Source organism: Aulonocara stuartgranti, assembly GCF_965226115.1.
Source record: "Aulonocara stuartgranti genome assembly, chromosome: 3".
NCBI classification, from domain to species: Eukaryota; Metazoa; Chordata; class Actinopteri; order Cichliformes; family Cichlidae; genus Aulonocara; species Aulonocara stuartgranti.
This window is the reverse complement of record NC_138941.1, coordinates 59,934,457-59,952,119: the sequence shown is the minus strand read 5'-3', so window position 1 is coordinate 59,952,119 and position 17,663 is coordinate 59,934,457. Positions and strand designations below refer to the sequence as shown.

At 38.2% G+C, this 17,663-nt stretch overlaps 2 protein-coding genes across 2 annotated transcripts in view; both read left to right on the top strand.

The window, feature by feature from the left end:
- The window catches only part of npy2rl (neuropeptide Y receptor Y2, like), an 89,374-nt gene extending 74,512 nt beyond the window's left edge, over positions 1-14,862 (top strand). The window contains exons 4-6 of the mRNA XM_082526428.1: positions 262-427; positions 6,037-6,190; positions 6,840-14,862. Coding sequence (XP_082382554.1) covers positions 262-427; positions 6,037-6,190; positions 6,840-7,424 — 905 coding nt within the window. The 3' untranslated portion in view covers positions 7,425-14,862. The remainder of the gene's footprint in view (positions 1-261; positions 428-6,036; positions 6,191-6,839) is intronic.
- Positions 1-17,663, top strand: part of LOC309698633 (uncharacterized protein) — a gene marked incomplete at its 5' end in the record, with an annotated part of 421,704 nt that overhangs the window by 339,600 nt on the left and 64,441 nt on the right. The window lies entirely within an intron of this gene.

Here is a 17,663-nt window from a genome sequence, read left to right as displayed (position 1 = left end):
ACTTAAGACATTGAATGCTGCTGGATCCGAAAATAGCATTTGGTGCCTTAAGTTGGGAAAAAGCTAAACTATCCAACTTTATCAAGAGTAAATCCAAGGCAGGCAAAATGCACACACTTGCTTAACTTTTGCCTCCAGTGCCTCCTGGCACACAGACAGCAACATAAGTTGCATTTGTATAACTTAGTTTAGTGGAAGTTTTCTGTTATGTATTCATGAGAACTTTTACAGCCAAACATGTTTCTTCTTGTCTATCTCCAGCCGACCTGTTGGTCAACACTCTGTGCCTCCCCTTCACCCTCGTCTACACCCTGCAGGGTGAGTGGAAATTTGGTAGCACACTTTGCTTCCTGCTGCCCTACGCCCAGGGGCTCACCGTGCATGTCTCCACTGTGACGCTCAACGTCATCGCACTGGACCGCCACAGGTGGGTGACACTTCAAGAAAATGTAATCTGTATTCACGATCTTCCTGGTGAGCTACCTGTTTCACCTGCTTCATAACCAGAGACGGGCACATTGGATTCTAATTGTGTTTCTATCACTATTATCTGTGGTTTGGGTATCTGTGGACAATTGATGACAGTGCATAATGTTGGAAACAGGCAAGTCCATCAAACAAAAAGAAGAAGTCAAAGAGAGTTTTTTTTTTCTACTTTGTATGGTCTGACGTGACAGTAAACAGATTTTCAATCTATACTTATATGCTTCGTTTGACTTTATGGATACCTACTGTACTGTAGGTATCCATAAAGTCCATAGGTATTCATGGTACTGGTACTGGTTAGTCAGTAGATCCACCTCCACACAAGCAGGTTTGATGGCTCATTTAAGCCATTTCTTTTTTTTTTCATGTGTTAGAATGGCACCGTGTTCCTGTTTTCCCCATTGTCCAGATTACTTACTTATCTTGGAGATCCAGTTTTCTTCAGCTGCTTCACACGTTCAGATGAACTCCAACTCCACCGTCCTGGACTGCAGCTGCGAAGGCGGTCTTTGTTCTCTTGCAGAGTTCATCTTATGTGAACTGGAGGGCCACGCCAACGAGACCCTGAACAATGAGAACTGGTTCATGTAATCCTACGCAGAACTCACCAAGGCTGCAGCACAGAACAAAGAGTTGGAGTTCATCCACAGCTCGGCAAAAGCAGCTCTTCTGTTGCTTAGTTATGTTTGTCAAAAGGTTCTTTTCAATACTTGCAGAGGAGAAATTTGGAAACTTTTGCAAACAAATGTTTTCAAGCACAAAAAGAATTTAAATCCTTATAAAATACTGCAAACAGAAATAAAACCTGTCAAACTTAACAAAGAAGATCAATGTACTTTATGACTAAGTAATAACATTCTTTGCACTTTGCACTTTGGGTTTACTGCCAATTAGAAAATCTTGGGCTGTTGTTTTTAATCACTCTGAACTACATTTCAAATGGTTGAAACAGAGTGCAGTATCATCCCAGTGAATGAAAAGTTATATAACATCCACAGCGAGGTACACCTCATTTGGAGGTAACGTTCAGAAGGGAATGGGGTGGAAATGAGATAACCCCACCAATACTCTATATATACAGATGTATGTAGCTGGAGATTATTATTGCACGTTGACTGTCCCTTATTCTCAGGGAAAGGATACAGCTAGATTACCGTGCTCTGATGGCCATCGTAATCAATTAACTTCACATTTTCACATCTATCCTGTTTTCTACATGACGTTTCTCAGATCTTTTGTGAAAATGCAATCAGTTTGTGCTCCCCTGCAGATTTTCACCTCCTCGCTGTGAGCTGACGTCATATTAATGACAAATCTAAAATCCATTTCCACCTTAATACACCTGGCCCAGAGAAAAGAGGATTACAGTGAAGATTCTCTGACTCTGTCATACCGCCACTGCACCGCTAACGGCACAATTAGACTTTGGCTGCCTGCTGTTTTGGCAGTTGGAGTGTAGGTGTTAAGTGCAGTGATGCAGTGACTTTAGAATGAACAACAGATTATTCATTTTAACCTCTATAAGCCTGCAGACTGGCTTTTAACTCTTTAAAGCCTGAACCATGAAATCATTGTCTGTAAAGGGTTAAGCACTGAAATGTTGCTTGCATGAACTGGTGGATAAACCATTACAGACATCTAAAAACTATAATATAGATTGATTTATTTTTGGTAATGGCCAGCACTTGTTAATTAAGAGCAACTGTGGCACCAATCTTGCTATACGTGGTGGTGTATATGTATACACATGTTAGGATGTTCCTGTGGCTGTCATCAGTATCTACAGGCAACAGGCCATTATGCTTATTTTCTCTCCACCACCTGTCCAAAGATTGCAAACAGACGAACGAATCTCTCCTCTGCATGTAAAGCAGATTTTCATTTGCTTATTTGTTTTTTGGGCAGATGGTTCCTGACAAACAAATTTACAAAAGATCACTTTTCAAGATCCAGGCATCTGTGCTCTTTGTTTTTTTTTTCTTTTGTTTGTTTTTTTGAGAAAACATCAAGAGAGTCAAATCAACCTCATTTAGTCAGTCTACAGACTTGTTTGATGCACTTTAGTGTCCACTCTTCTGATTTGAATATGATATTGCTTTAAAACTTTGCTCTCCTGCTACAGCCCTACGGTCCTGTTAGCAAAGATTCAAGCTGCAAGAGTAGCTCTCCATGATTTATCAAACACTTGGCCTGGCAGCTCTTAGCAGCTCCTCAGTTCATCTTCTGTACGAAACAAGACTAGTTTGCGTAAAGCCAGGTTACCTGTGATTGGCTGCCCCCTTGTGCGCTTAAGATGACCATATAAGGGAGTACTTGTACATACTCTGACCTCATTATTTCAAACTTTGACTATGAGCCTCCACCCCAGTAACAATATATATACATATGACAGAAAATAGCTACCTTAACCCTTTAAAACCGGTCGGAGCGGGTACGCTCAGTTTTGTGTAACTATTTTTAAATCCCTGTAGATCCGGAACCAGTTAAGATAGCACAATAATTCTTTTGTATATGAAACTGGAGGAGTTGTACTTACATTTTATGTCATCAGCTTGTCCTAAGTCACAGTTTCCTTCCACATATAGCTTTGCAAAAACAGCATAAAAAGCATTTGCAGCAACAAAAACATAATATTCCAGAAACACGCTTTGCCGATTCGATCAGCTGTTCGTAACACTTCCTACTTTGGAATAGACGTCAGCGCGAACTATAGTGTGTCCACCATGACCTGGCCAAAACCGGAAGTGATGTCATTTTTGTGGAAAATGTAGTTGTTGTTTTTTTGTTTTTTTACCTTCGGGACCTTATAAGCCTGCACTGGTGTTGCTTGACTTCATGCTTGTCTGAATAGTTTCTAGGATGCTTAGAACTCAAATTGCCGGATATAGTTTATTTTGATGCAAATGCTTTTTTTTTTCCCGCAAATTTGCATTATAATATTTATTTTTATTTTTCCAGCAGTATATAAAAATTGGTGTATCTCAAAAACAAAACTATGAAGACACTCAAAATACATTTCCTGTTGTTAGAAACTATTTTGTGCAACTTTTTTGTATTTACAGTTTTGCGGGACAAACCTCTTTAATTTCTTTACCTACAAATATATGTAAAAAAAAACAAAAACAAAAACGATTTTTAATTTTTTGTAGTTTATTGCAGTTTGTTGCAATTAATGTAGTTATTATAGACTTAACGCATACATATTATTAAAGTTTGGGCTATAATGGTTGTATTCATGTATACTTGGGAGCAACTTGAAATGCTCCCAAAAATGTCACTGCAGCATGTAAAAATATAAAGATAACTCTGGCGGACTTGGTTCTATGGTAGGTCTTAAAGGGTTAAAGAAAACGTTTCCTCTACATGGTGAATGATGACCAACTAGACCAACTTTATTTAAAGGCTGTATGAATAAGGGTGTTAAATTTGCTGAAAGTACAAATGTGTCTGGCGTCCTTCTTTAGTTAAAACTAACTCACCATGTAAATTAATGTAGTATTGTTCAAAGAGAAATTTCTGAGTTCATGCTCTGTGCTTCAGCAGTATTTAATTAAACTTAATTAAATGTGATGTGCCCACAGAGTTCTTTCTTCTACCCACGCTACATTAAAGCTGTAACTTTAATGTAACTTTCATTATGTTTCATGCTGGATGTGCCAAAGCACAAAGCCCAAACAAAACCTCAGTGTCAGGATGCCTCAGCTGTAAACTTCATCCATAATGATTTCATGTTACACCCTGTTTTTGTTTTCTCTATCAGCAGGGATTGTAAAAGCTAAAATACGTTTTACCAGAAGTTTTTTATAATTTAATCTGGGCAGCAATAAACAGATGGCTGCCAAAATCACCACAGAGACCCACTAGACTTGTGCTGAGTATGTGAAACCACTGTACTCACTGGAGGCTTGATCAAGAAACTTGAGAGTCAGAGTAATGAGTTTCATTCTTTTATCCTTAAGTTTTTTCTTAAGTGTTAAGAGTTTCTTATTGACTTCCATATTCAGTAGATTAGAAAAGAGCCTCAGTTGTAACCAGCAAAACAAACACATTTGGAAATATGAGTTTTTTGCAATGCGGCTTACATTAATTGGTGAGTGGCCTTCACTACTGGCTTGTTGGGTGTTTTTTATGTTCATGAGTGTTGCTGATTTGACCACAAACGGAAAGATTTGCAGCATTGATTCTGGCTGTAAAGAAGGACTTGATCTTGGCCTACAAAAAAACTGCACAAACAATGCACCCAGTTTAGGGTTGGTGTTGCATGTTTTAGCTACTTGCTAGATGAGCCTGCTGAGAATTTTTCTTTGTCATCTTTGTTTACGCAGATTGTACATTACAGTCAGCATGACTTCCAAACTCACATATATGCTTACTTTTGTGGGGTTTCATTTTAAGTTTCCTCTAATATCAGCGGTCCCCAACCTCTGTTGTGCCACGGACCGGTTTATGTCCGACAATTTTCACGGACCGGTCTTTAAGGTGTCGCGGATAAATACAACAAAATAGAACCGGTACCAAAAAATATATATATCTTTTTAACACACGGGAAAAGACCAAGGGAAACCGAGTTAACGATAAAAACGATCAAAAACATAACGATAAAAACCCTGAAAACTATAAATTTTACACCCGAGCCTCAACTCTCGTGGCCTGGTACCAAACGACTCAAGGACCTGTACCGGTCCATGTCCCGGGGGTTGGGGACCGCTACTCTAAGGTAGTGTCAACCACACAAAAAGTGTTTATTGCTATACGATGACGTTGTTCTATCTGAGCAGTGTCGCTGCATAATTTTCTATCTTGGGTCTTGCACTTTGGCCAGCTTCAAAATGAGACTTTACTGACTAATGGGTGACATTATGGTGAGATTAAATCCATCTTTTATATTTCTAATCAATTTATTGTGGCCTCTTTTCATGGTCATTCAATCCATGAAAGGTTTGTGTAAATGCACTGATTAATTCAGAAATAGGGAAAATCCTGACAAAAGGCCTGAGAGATCCATTTGGCCTTTCAGCTGATCCATCTACTGTTCGTTTATTGTAAGGAAGGGAAAAAGGGAAAGAACAAAGCTGAGGTATGCCAAATTACATAAAAAAATGACTGAAAATTACTGGCAACAGGTCTCATGGAGTGATGATTCTGAATTTGAAGCTTTTGGTTCAAATCATCATCTTTATAAAACAGAGGAGGTCAGGAGCAGCAGTCAGTGTCTACAGCCATCTGTAAAACACAGTGGAGACTGTCGTTTGGGGCTGCTGTGTTGGGGATATGGTGAGAATTGATCAACTTTTGAATGCAGAAGGTTACTGTCAGATTTTGAAAACTTGTAAAAATAGCTACAAATGTTCCCCCTGAAAAGTAAGATTTTCTGAATAAAGTGTGACAAAACTTCCTGGTAATAACTAATGCAATCTAAAAATCAGGAAACTGATATAATATCAGTGGTTTTCTGTGTCCTGACCTGTTGAAAAAGAAACTATAAAGTGCGCCTCATGTGAACATTTCAAGTTTATATAAATATTTGGTATGCACCAATTTGCATTTCAGGTGTATCGTGTACCACCTGGAGACCAGGATGCGTAAGGACGTGTGTTTTACAGTGATAGCATTGACATGGGTGCTGAGTGCCATCCTGGCTAGCCCTCTTGCCATCTTCAGAGAGTACGGCTCTTTCACACTGGAGCCTGGACATACCATACAGGTATATGCAGTCACACACCTACAACACCATGTTTCTGAATCAAATATTTGTACAGATCGGCCCCCTCACTTCCCTCCTCATTCTTTCCCTTTGATCTTCCTGGTGCTGCTCACATCCCTCACGTTGCCTCCTCTTTTATCTCATCCTTCTTTCCTTCTTTTCTTTCCTTACATCCATTCCTCTCCAAACTCTTGTTTCCACCTTATTCCTATTGTTCATAATCCCAGCCTCTCCAGTCACTGCAATCAAATGTAAACTATGTCAAAATTCTGATCTAGTCGCCAAAAGAATCCAATTTTTTAGTAACTTTTCTAAAGCTTTTGATCATATATCACATAATCTTGATTACCTTTGGATTGGAGCAAACATTGACTTGCCATTTTGTATGGACTTCTCATCTATTGGGAATACCCAAAGGGAAAAGAAAAAAAAAACATTGCGCAGAAAAACTGTAATGGCAAAATGTGACTTCATTTTTAATGTTACATCTTCTAGTTTCTGGAGATTTGCCTTTTTAACCATGTGGCTAAAATTAAATCCAGTGACCTGTGGGATATTAAGAGGCTAACCTAACCATGGTATTTAAAGTGTACCTTCATGTAACACAGACTAAACTCAACCAAACATCCCATTCTGTCCTCTGTCATAGGCGTGTATGGAGAAATGGCCCGGGACAAACACAGATGGCACCATCTACAGCATCTCCATGCTTATCCTGCAGTATTTCCTCCCCCTGTCCATCATTTCCTTTGCCTACGCCCGCATCTGGTCCAAATTGCGTGGTCATGTCAGTCCAGCAGAGAGTGGTGTCAACAGCAGCGTCGCCTCCGAACGCCACCGCCGACGCCGCAAAACCACCAAGATGCTGGTGACCATGGTGGTGGTGTTTGCCGTGAGCTGGCTTCCCTTCCACGCCTTCCAGCTGGCCACCGATATTGACAGCGCGGTGCTGGACATGCGGGACTTCCGCCTGCTCTACACCGTCTTCCACGTGATTGCCATGTGCTCCACCTTTGCAAACCCACTACTTTACGGCTGGATGAACCGCAACTACCGCGCTGCCTTTCTCGCTGTCTTTAAATGTCGCAGTGGCGGCGAGAGGGAAAGGGGTGGCCGACTGGACAGCATTCATCCCGCTGGGGGAGGGGCAGGAGGGGGAGGCAGAAGGGCAAAGAAGATAGTCCTTGAAACGCAGGATGTGGTGTCTACATGCCTCAACGCCACTGATGTGTGAGATGCCGAAGAGGGATGGAGGAGAGGAAGACATGGAAGAGAAAGGAAGGAAAAGAATATTCTTTTGTCTCCCAGAGGACAAAAGATTGCACATGGAGACAGAAGAAAAGAAGACCTAAAGATGTGTGAGAAAATAGAAACGGCACGAGTGAGAGGGAGCCAATGGGGGGGATTAAAGAGCCCAAATATAGAGGAGAAGGCGGGGATGATTGGGGATTAGAAGAGGAAGAATGACAGGAGAAACGATGAGGAGCTGCTGAATGACTCAAAGTCTTCTTAAACAACTGAAACTGCATCTTTCTGAGGACATGACCTTGCTGTGATGGAAAATTCCCACACTGTAAAGACATGCTTTGAGGGTGAAATTGTGTTTGAAGGATCTGTGACACTTAAAAAAAGCGGGCAGGCCTGTATGGAGAACAGATTAAGTAGGCACATTTTTATGGACAAAAAAAAATTACCAAAAGAAATGGAGTTTAAAATCTAGTCAGCACAGGGCTTTTTCTCCATCTTCAATCCACAGATGAAACATGTAACTCAAAAATATAATTCACAGTGGTTTACAAATGTGCTCTCTTACAGAAAGCGTATGAATTTTTAGGCCACTGTTAAATCGATTAAAAGAAAAGCTGGGGGGGATACAATTTGGATGCATGATGCAAGCTTGAGAAATTTCAAACACTGTTATGAAAATGTGCATTTGCTTTGGATTATCTGAAAATAAGCCAGATTGGAGGAATGCAAAACAGAAAACACAGAGGTGGGCAAGAAGTAGATGTGGTCAAATTATTCATATTAGAAGGTAGATGCTTTGTTGCTATTTTTAATTTTTTTTTAATTGGCGGAGAATAGAGAGCAAGGGAATCTGAGACAAGGGCCGAAGCTGTAACTGTGATAAAAGGATCAGTAGGAGAAAAAGACAAGAGTTAAATGTGGGATAATGAGGCAACATAAAAAACAAGGTATTTCAAATGAACTGTATCCAATTTAGAAAGAAACATCAGAGAAAGGATCCCTACTTTCAAGCTAACACACGAATGTTTGAATAAAATGAAAACTTGAGTGATTTACTTCCTTTTCTTTGATCACTTTATCACCTTACTGAAGCCATAAATTTATCACATTGCAATTTTTCCAGTTATACAGACACAAAGACCAGGTCGTTATTTTACGCTTCTAATATTAATCTTATTTTATTCATCTTTGCTCAGTCTACCAAGTCTTTTTTATTGAAACTCAATTACAGATGGAAGAAATATCATTAAAATATGATTGGCTACATTAAAGCAAAACTCATTAGGTAGATATGCCATTTTTCAATAACTTTAATGGATGCTTTGAATTCCAAATAACTTCCACAAGTGAATAGTTTATTCATAGACTTTTACATGGATTTAGGGCACTACGTTTGCCCTCCACCATGAATTTCTTTTTTAAAAGAAGCTCATCTTGTCACTTATACTGTTAAAATATGATCTTGATTCCTGAGTTCATAGCGCCACTGAATGTTTTGTGAGAAATCTTGTCAACCCTTCCAAACACAGTCTTACGGCAGTTTGTGAACTAGTCATGACTAGTAGTCTATTAATTCATATTTCTGTGCACAAATCAGCTAACTGAACCCTCCCTGTCTTTCTGTTCTCACAAAGTCCTCATTTGCAGACTGTAGCTATACCTTGCCTATGAAGTCATGCCATCTGGGATGAGTTCCAGTCCACAGACATTAAAAAAGATGGAAGCTTCTGGAAATGAAAATTGAAATCATTTACCAAATTTACCCTGTATCTACTTAGATTTTGTAGCTTTGGATTCCAACCAAACAAAACTACCAAACTTCAACCAAATGGTGGCTTAGGCTAAATGTAATGCTGTGTTCACCATAAAGTCACATGAAACCTCACCAAGAGGTACCACATCTGTACATTTAAAAAAGTTTTCAAATTAAATTCAAATTACAAATTTGAAAGCCTTACAGCTGAGATTGCCTCATAGACTCTGGATTAGCCTGATGAAGGACAAACCAGAGCTAAATGATTCAACTTCTCTTTTATATGAAGACAAAACATAAAATGGGCTTTAAGTGAGCAAAGTCATAGACCCTCCTGATATCTTACTTACTGATGTTACAGTAACTTCTTTCTAGCACTCCATTACACTCTAGCTTTTGTTTGTCAGGCCACAATTCACCTTGAGTTTGGTGTTACCACACCACTGGGAATAGGGCTACATCATTCCAAGAGGCAGAGGCTGGCCTACGCAATCCTGCATCAACTCCCTAGATAGACATTATGCCTCTACACTATCAACAAGCACCTGACCTGTCCTTGCGATTCATCATAGAGCCAAAATATCCAGAGCTGTCAGCAGACTGAGTTCACTTTAATTCTAAAGGCTCCAACAACATTAACCTTTGTTCAGGCCTTCCTAAATAGGGTTAAACCCAAGAATTCCCAAATCCTAGGAACAACTAATCCACATCTTTTTACATTGAACATTTCAAGCATTGGTTTTCAGTCTGACTGGAAGTAAACACTGATCTCAGCCATCTGGAAATTGTGGGAAAACGGCGACCCACTGCTTGGTCTGCTGGAGGTGGTCTTTAATATTCCATGCTTAAAATGAGCATCTTGAGAAGACTGTGGTTCCACTGGTGGAATATAAATAAAATTTCACTTAAGTGAACCTAGTAAAGCTGCAATAGATTATTTGAACAGATGTTTAGAAAAAGCAAACACATGGAAAATCATAACACAATTGTCATTGCTGGAGTCAAAATGAGCTAAAAAGAATCACAGCTGATTAAAACCAAGGGCAGAAGCATACACAATAAAGTCAGAAAATGAATGTACTGCAATGATAATGCCCTTTCATCCAAATGCCAGTGAACTGCTTGCAATGCTTTGTCCCACTCGACTTCCTTTGACCCACCAAACTGCCAATCAAATTGTTTACTGCAGTCGGCCCTGTTTCCTCTCTCTGCTCCTTATGTACTGGGATTCATTCAGGTCACACAGCTAAGTTCCCTAAAACTCAACTGTTGTTGTTCAAAAGTTCCACAGAATCTGGTAACCATCCATCCATTTCTAACATATTCGTCTTCTATCCAGGTAGAAAGTAGCAGGGTGTTTATAATTAAACATGATTAAAATAATATACTTTAACGGTTAAAAATCTTCTCTTCATTCAATCAACGGCTTCAGTGCCTTCCTTCGAAGACCTATGCCATAGGAATAGACAGGAAGTTCCTCCAGCAAGATGAAACAGTTGGGAAGAGCAGGTAGTTAAAAATATCGGGCCTCAATCAGACAGTCCTTTGGATCAGCCCCCCCCTTGGGGTCACCAGGAAAAAAATTGTGTTCCCTGATGGGTTGGTGAGTGGATGCTGCCTATCGCTACATGAAACTGGTTGCAAATATCTATTTAGTGTTCCATCAAAAAAACTCATTTGGCATTGGTTCCTAGCAAATTACGATGGTTATCTGTGGTTTGCACTGAAGATGCTAGCTTGTCTGTGTACACTCAGCACTTCCCAAGTAGTAAGGAAATTATGAAAGGCAGGACTTGAAGCACAGTTTCTATGGGAATGTAGACCGCACACATTTTCCATAAAGGTTGCACCTTTTGAAACAAGTTAAAACCTTTAAACTTCTTGGTAAGGTTTAGTAATAAACAATCTTCGCAATTAACTTATGGAGTTAAAAACTTTAACTTAGTACGGTTTCAAAAGAACTCCTTAGCGGTTCGTTTATGGTGTGAACGTGATGTGACCCCAATCCAAACCAACTACCAACTACTACCAAGTTTAAGTTAAAAAAACATCCCGTAACCATGCATGCTTTGTATTCTCAATGGGAAATCAACTACTGGCAATATATATGACAACTTATAATGGCCACCTGTTATATTGACAACATTCAAATCAGGTGGTCTGCTTCTGTTGACCTAATATGGTGGGCTTAGTGTTAGTAAGATATGTCTAAATAATGAATAAGCATAAATAAGCATAATGAGCACATCCCTCATGCTGATCCAGTCTTGCACTATCCCTTTTCTCTTGCCCTTAAGTATCCCACTATGTGCCTTGACAGCTTGTTGTAGAAAAGAATCAATGTGTTTCTGGTCTGGGTTAAGTAACATAAATAAAAGGCTAAACTTACTATTTTTGGAAGGTAGGAATATTTCCCACAAGTAATATCAACATTTCGTATGTGTTTCCACACATAATGTTTGCTCTTAATTTTCTGTTAATTATGAACTAATTAGTTCCTTTGTTCAAATTGTTATTACCAAAGGTTGTTTCTTTAAGTCTAAAATTTAATTGCCTAATTGTAATTCCAACTCTCAGGTTTCCCCTGGCAGGAGTTTCATCAACATACCAATTTGGTGCAGCTGGCTGATTGAAAAACGACCTGCACAAGGTGAATACATATCAGAGATAGAGATGTGAAAGAAAACGAATCAAAAGTAGACACAATTTCATTCTGTTTCAAAAACTGCAGATAAGCTCCTTTTTTTGGAGGGGGGGCTGAGCCTTGGTGTTCCTGACATCTATGCCTCTTTAAATCCTTCGATTAGAGGATCCTTTCTCTCTGAGCTGCATCACTGCTTCACCCGACCAGCAATCCCACAATCCCTCTGTTCCCTCCCACTGAACTGGTTTCTCTCTGTCCTCGTTTCAGCTCCTCATCTGTCTCTTTTCCTCCTATGAATGCATGCATTAAGCAGCTAGAAATGTACAAAAAGTATATGAAATATGTCAGTGTTCTTTTGATAAGTCTAAGTGCTTAGACACAAAAACAAAAAAATTATGCCTGCAAATTTATGTGTCAAAACTAACAGTTTAGAAATGACAGATTTAATTTTTAAAAAATGACCTCAATTATTTAATTATATTTGTAAACAGTAGCAATTTTTAACCATAATGTGCTTTATTTAAATGACAGACTTCTGACTTAAAGTCGTTGGGATGAATTTTCATTGCTATTATACTTACGTGGACATATAAAGCGGTTCAGAAGGGTAGGTTGAAGATACATGGTTTGCTCAGACTCCCCAGATCCCCAAATGAGCTATGTGTAAACATCAACATCCACTCTTGTCCACAGAGTGCTACCCCGAAACATCTTTGTTTTGGTGAACTGCTCCCTCATCTCAAAGTCATTGGATGTTTTTCAACGAGGTATTTGGTTGGATGCCTGAAATAAGTTTCAGTTATGTCCATTTAGTTTTGTTTTGTTTTTCAACAACATATGTAAGAACATTGGCCATGCCCTAAAAAAGTGCTAACAATTGGCTAAGTGCAACTACATTTCGTCATAAGATCCAAAGTAATGCTCAATTACAGTTTTCCCAACAAAAGAAATTATCCTCAGAGCAATCCACTGGGAAACTTTATTGGGTAAGCCAGGGTTATGAACAGAGAATTAGCATTTATTATTATCAGAATACTTTTAGGGTTGCACTGATATGTAAGGCAGAGGAAACGCAAAAAGAAGAAAAGCAACCATAAATCACTTTTTACAACTCACTGATTGTATTCCTTTTTGTAATTTTGGTAATTGTAACTTTCAAGTTAACACATTATTCAAATTTTTTAACCAACCTTTACCCCTCCTTTGGAGGCATTTTAAAAGGTTGGGTTTAAACAACACCCTCACAATGTTAAATATATTGAAAAGCTAACTTTTGCCCTTTCTGAGTCTGAGGAACTCCCACTGATTCCAATATATTACTCAGCATGTTGAAAATTTTAAACAAATGGCTAACCACTATATTCCATTATGAAATACGCATCATTTCCTGAAGATTTTACGTGGACTTATGCATCCTCCCAATATAAATCTTCCAATTATAGCTAGACATTTTTTAAATTCCACAAATGTAGCTATATCTCATCCATCTAGCCATCTATCTGTCTTTTGCTTATTCAGTTCAGACCTTAGAATCTTGAAAAATGAAGGCAATTGGACTTCTTTAAGTTGCATTCTTTATTTAAGCTCATAAGATTAGCATTACTTGGATGATCGAGAACCTAAACACACATTTCCAGGTCAGTGTCATGGTCTAGCTTGGGCCTATTCTGATACCATCTGTCTTTATTTCCCAGTGAACAACATTAAAAGATGAACTGAAGAATAATAAAACTTGCCCCTACTTTATTACCCAATGAAATCAGCTGTTTCATTCAGTCCCATTGCTCACATATGTATAAAAGCAAGCACCTAGCCATGCAGTCTGCCTTTAAAAACATTCGTCAGTTGTTCTGAAGGGTTCACTGAACTTGAGCGTGGTAATTTAGCAGGATATCACTGTTGCAACAACTTCATGAAATTTCTAAAAACTCTTAGTTATTCCACAACAGGACCAATAAAGTTACATGTCCACTAAGCCTCTTCTGCTACAGTATTGGACTCCTGATTTATCTTCCTCAAATGACCAACTAAGACCAAACAGAGTATCTTAATAAAGGTAAGCCTGGATGTTATTAACATTGCTAGAAAGATACAAAAGGAGATGGGCCAATTGTTTCCAATTGTTTCCATTTTCTCCAGAGTTCTCAATTCATGAGATGTAAGTCTTTTGACTCATATGAATTCTAAACACTGTCTATTAGTTTTTCAAATGGTCCAAAGTCTCCACAACTGTTTCTATGAAAAAATACAATAAAACCATCAGTGGAAAAAACTGTAGATGTGGCAAATACCATGGTACCATAGCTTAAAAATTCCTTTGAAATTAATCCAAAAATAAGATATGAATAGATTTAACCTGCCAATAGGGAGTTTTCTGTTAGAACATAATGTCTTCAAACAAAATTCACTACGGGAGTCATGGTTTACTTCTTCAATGTGTTTTCGGGTTTTTTGCCAACATTATTGTTCCATTAACTGTTATCTTGGGCAAAAATATTTTTCTTTTGTACTGCTTAAAAAAAAAAAAATTATATGACTTTTCCCTTTCACTGAGTTTCAAAGGCCAAATTTAAACAAATTAAAAATGAAATACTTTCATAAACCTCTGCTTTAAATGCTTCTGGTGATTAAATGGGCTGTCTTTTCTGTTTGTTTGTTTGCTTGTCTTATAAGAAAAGAGTTGAACAGATATTTAGCTCCTTACAGGTTATATTGTGCCAGTTTGTGACAGAAGGCCACAGATGCTGCTCGACCTTTATCAAATATGAATGTAAACTGCTTTGTAACATGGCTGTAATGTTGTATATTCTATAACTCTGTGTAAATATTGACTGTGTGAACGACTGTAACCAAGCACAAACTGTTGGCCTTTAACAGTGTCCAACAACAGATGTACTATTCTCAAGCACAAACGTGCCTCTGGACTCCTTCTGTGTGTCTGTGTCCTTTTATAACTAAAAACTGGAACTTACATACATCAAAAGTAGAATTTTTTATATCTCCAAGGTTATCTTGCAACCTCCAACAAACGAGCACCAAAAATTGTTCATAAACTGCATTTATTTTCTGAGATAATCCAAGCCCCTTCTTCTTTACATTTCATAAAGGCTCACCAAAGTTAGACAATAGAAGACAATGGAGGAAGAAAAAGAAACATGCCTGGACTAATTAGTTTCAATATCAGCTGCAACAGTCATGGCAGCGTCAAAATTTGGCACTAACAATATGAAAGCATGGATCCATCCAGATTTGTATCAACGTGAGTGGTGGTGTAATGGTGTGTGGAATATTTTCTTAGCACACTTTTACTAGTAATTTTGCATTTATCACAGTATATCTGAGTATTGTCCATCCTTTTATGACCACAATGTGCCCGTTTCCTTATGGCTGTTTCTAGCAGGATAAGCTCAACATGTCATAACGCTCAGATCATCTCAAATGGGTTGCTTGAGCATGACAATGAATTTACTGGTACTCAAATGGCCCCAACAGTCGCCAGATCTCAATTTAGTGTAGCACCTTTAGGAATTTGTTGGAACAGGAGATTCACATCATTGATGTGCAGGTACAGTGTGATGCTATTGTGAAAAAAATTGAGGAATGTTTCCAGCCCTTTGTAAAAATCTGTTTAATTCAATTCAGTTTTGTTCCAGAGAACCAGGAGAGCATCCATCTGCCATGACCGGTAATCTGTGCCACAAAGAAAAGGGAATACAACCTGGTACTAGCAAGGGGTACCCAATAAAAGCCATCCAAAATTATTACTACTACTAATCATACTTGTTCAAGGTTCAGCACCATTTTTGTAACTCCAATATAGAGGAAAGTCCAGCACTTACAAAAAGCTCTGCATTACTATTTTAGGACTTCCTTAACAATAAGGCGAAATTGTGTGTATCTATTTTTGGGTGACTGAAGCTGAAATGGAGTAAACCCATTTGCCAATAATTGATGGATGGGATCTTGATACATCTATGAATAGATATGATAGTATCAATGCCAGGGATGCTGATTATAATTTCCATTTTCTGTCACAGAACACTGATGGTTTCCCAAAGCTTTCAGGGTTGTTTTTTCTTTCTTTTTTATTATTATTATTATTATTATTATTATTATTATTATTATTATTATTTTAGCCTTTTAGACCCTTCAGCAACCTCAAGTGTAATTCCTCATGGAAATACACTCATCACAGATTGGAAGGGTAGAAGGAGCAGATTGAAATTGGGCCCTCAAGCTTCCCAAATGATGAATTCCAAGTAATGGCATTTGCCTATCAGACTGGCACAAACGTTTTCCTCCATTTACATACAAAAGCTAAATTTTGTCTTTAATTTTTAAATGAAACCATAATGATAAATGTTCTGAACTGGATTAAAATAACTGCACTATTAAAAGCAATAAATCCCATCCAAATATAGTGGTTCAAATTAAGTTTTTTTTTAAAATCCCAAAAAACACCTTTATAGATATTCTCTGACGGTGTATTACTATTACAGCTTCAGTAATAAAATATGAAACAATATTTTGTTAATTTCCTTTTAGGTGCACAAATACAGGGTTATCAGTGATTTTTATATACATTATGTTGACAAATGACTGATATTTAACTGCGGTTATTGAAACCAACAAAAAGCTGAAATTTAAATTTTAATACAGACAAATATCCTTGACTGAATAAAAAAACACATGTCACATTCGACATGTTTTAGCAATTCAAAAGAAAAAAAACATATTAAAAAAATTTCCCTTCTTGCGGGCTGTCTATTACCACTGGGACCACTGTTACCTTCACCCTCTACATCTTCTAGAGTTCTTGTCTCAGCCCTTGGTATTTCTCCACCTTGTCATGTTCCTCCTTCTGATGCTGATATCATTCAGTATAGCTACATCTACAAGTAACCTGGCCTAAAACATACTCTCTCGCCACCTTTATCGTACTTTTTGATTAATGAGACCATCATTTACAAAATTAGCATCATTCTGTATTCATAAAAACTGAAAACTAACAGTTAAAATAATTAACTCCTCAGCAAAATGTTTACTGAGCTCATAGATCAAGTGAGCAGCAAGGTTGTTTTACCACAGACACCTAAAAGATTTGACTTATTTTTGCAACCACATAGGCTGTGCTCTGCTGGATACTGAAAATAATGCTGCTTTGAGGCACTTCCACTTTTCAGGTCTGTATGCAGTCTACCTTTCAAACATTTTTTTAAAAGACAATAAAAGCTCAGCATCCATCACCACATCATCACCATTTAATAGCAGCAGAAGACATTATTAATGGCTTGAACATTTGTAGTAGCACTCTAAAACCCGCCAGCCTCATTTTTTTTTTCTGCTAGAGATCTTACAGGAAATTGTAACAAGGGTCCTCCAACACGATTCTCACAGTAAGGTTGCTTTGTACTGTGACAAACTGTGCATCGTAACCACCTCTCCCATTGTCAGCACACTGAGCTTAAATTTTCAGATCTGAGTGGCCTTCACTTTTTCTCTTCAATCCCTCTCCATTAACTCAAGCTGAGATGGAGTATCTGAACTCCTCTCTCAATCTCTGTTATACTCACTCACCCACTTCGCCTGGATATGAGTGCACAACAAAAGCACTCCCACAGAGCACATTATACTATTCACTCTGCGGAATTTTGTTGTTGTTGTTGTTTTTTACACAACTTATCGAATATTTAATGTAACAATATTCAGTCTTGCTGTTTGATAGTTGCTGATGTTAAGAAAGTATTAGTTTCTACTGCAAAGTTTATAGAGAGGTGCTTTGGAGGGTGTCCATGGCTAATGGGCCCCATTGGAGCCAAAGTTTAAAA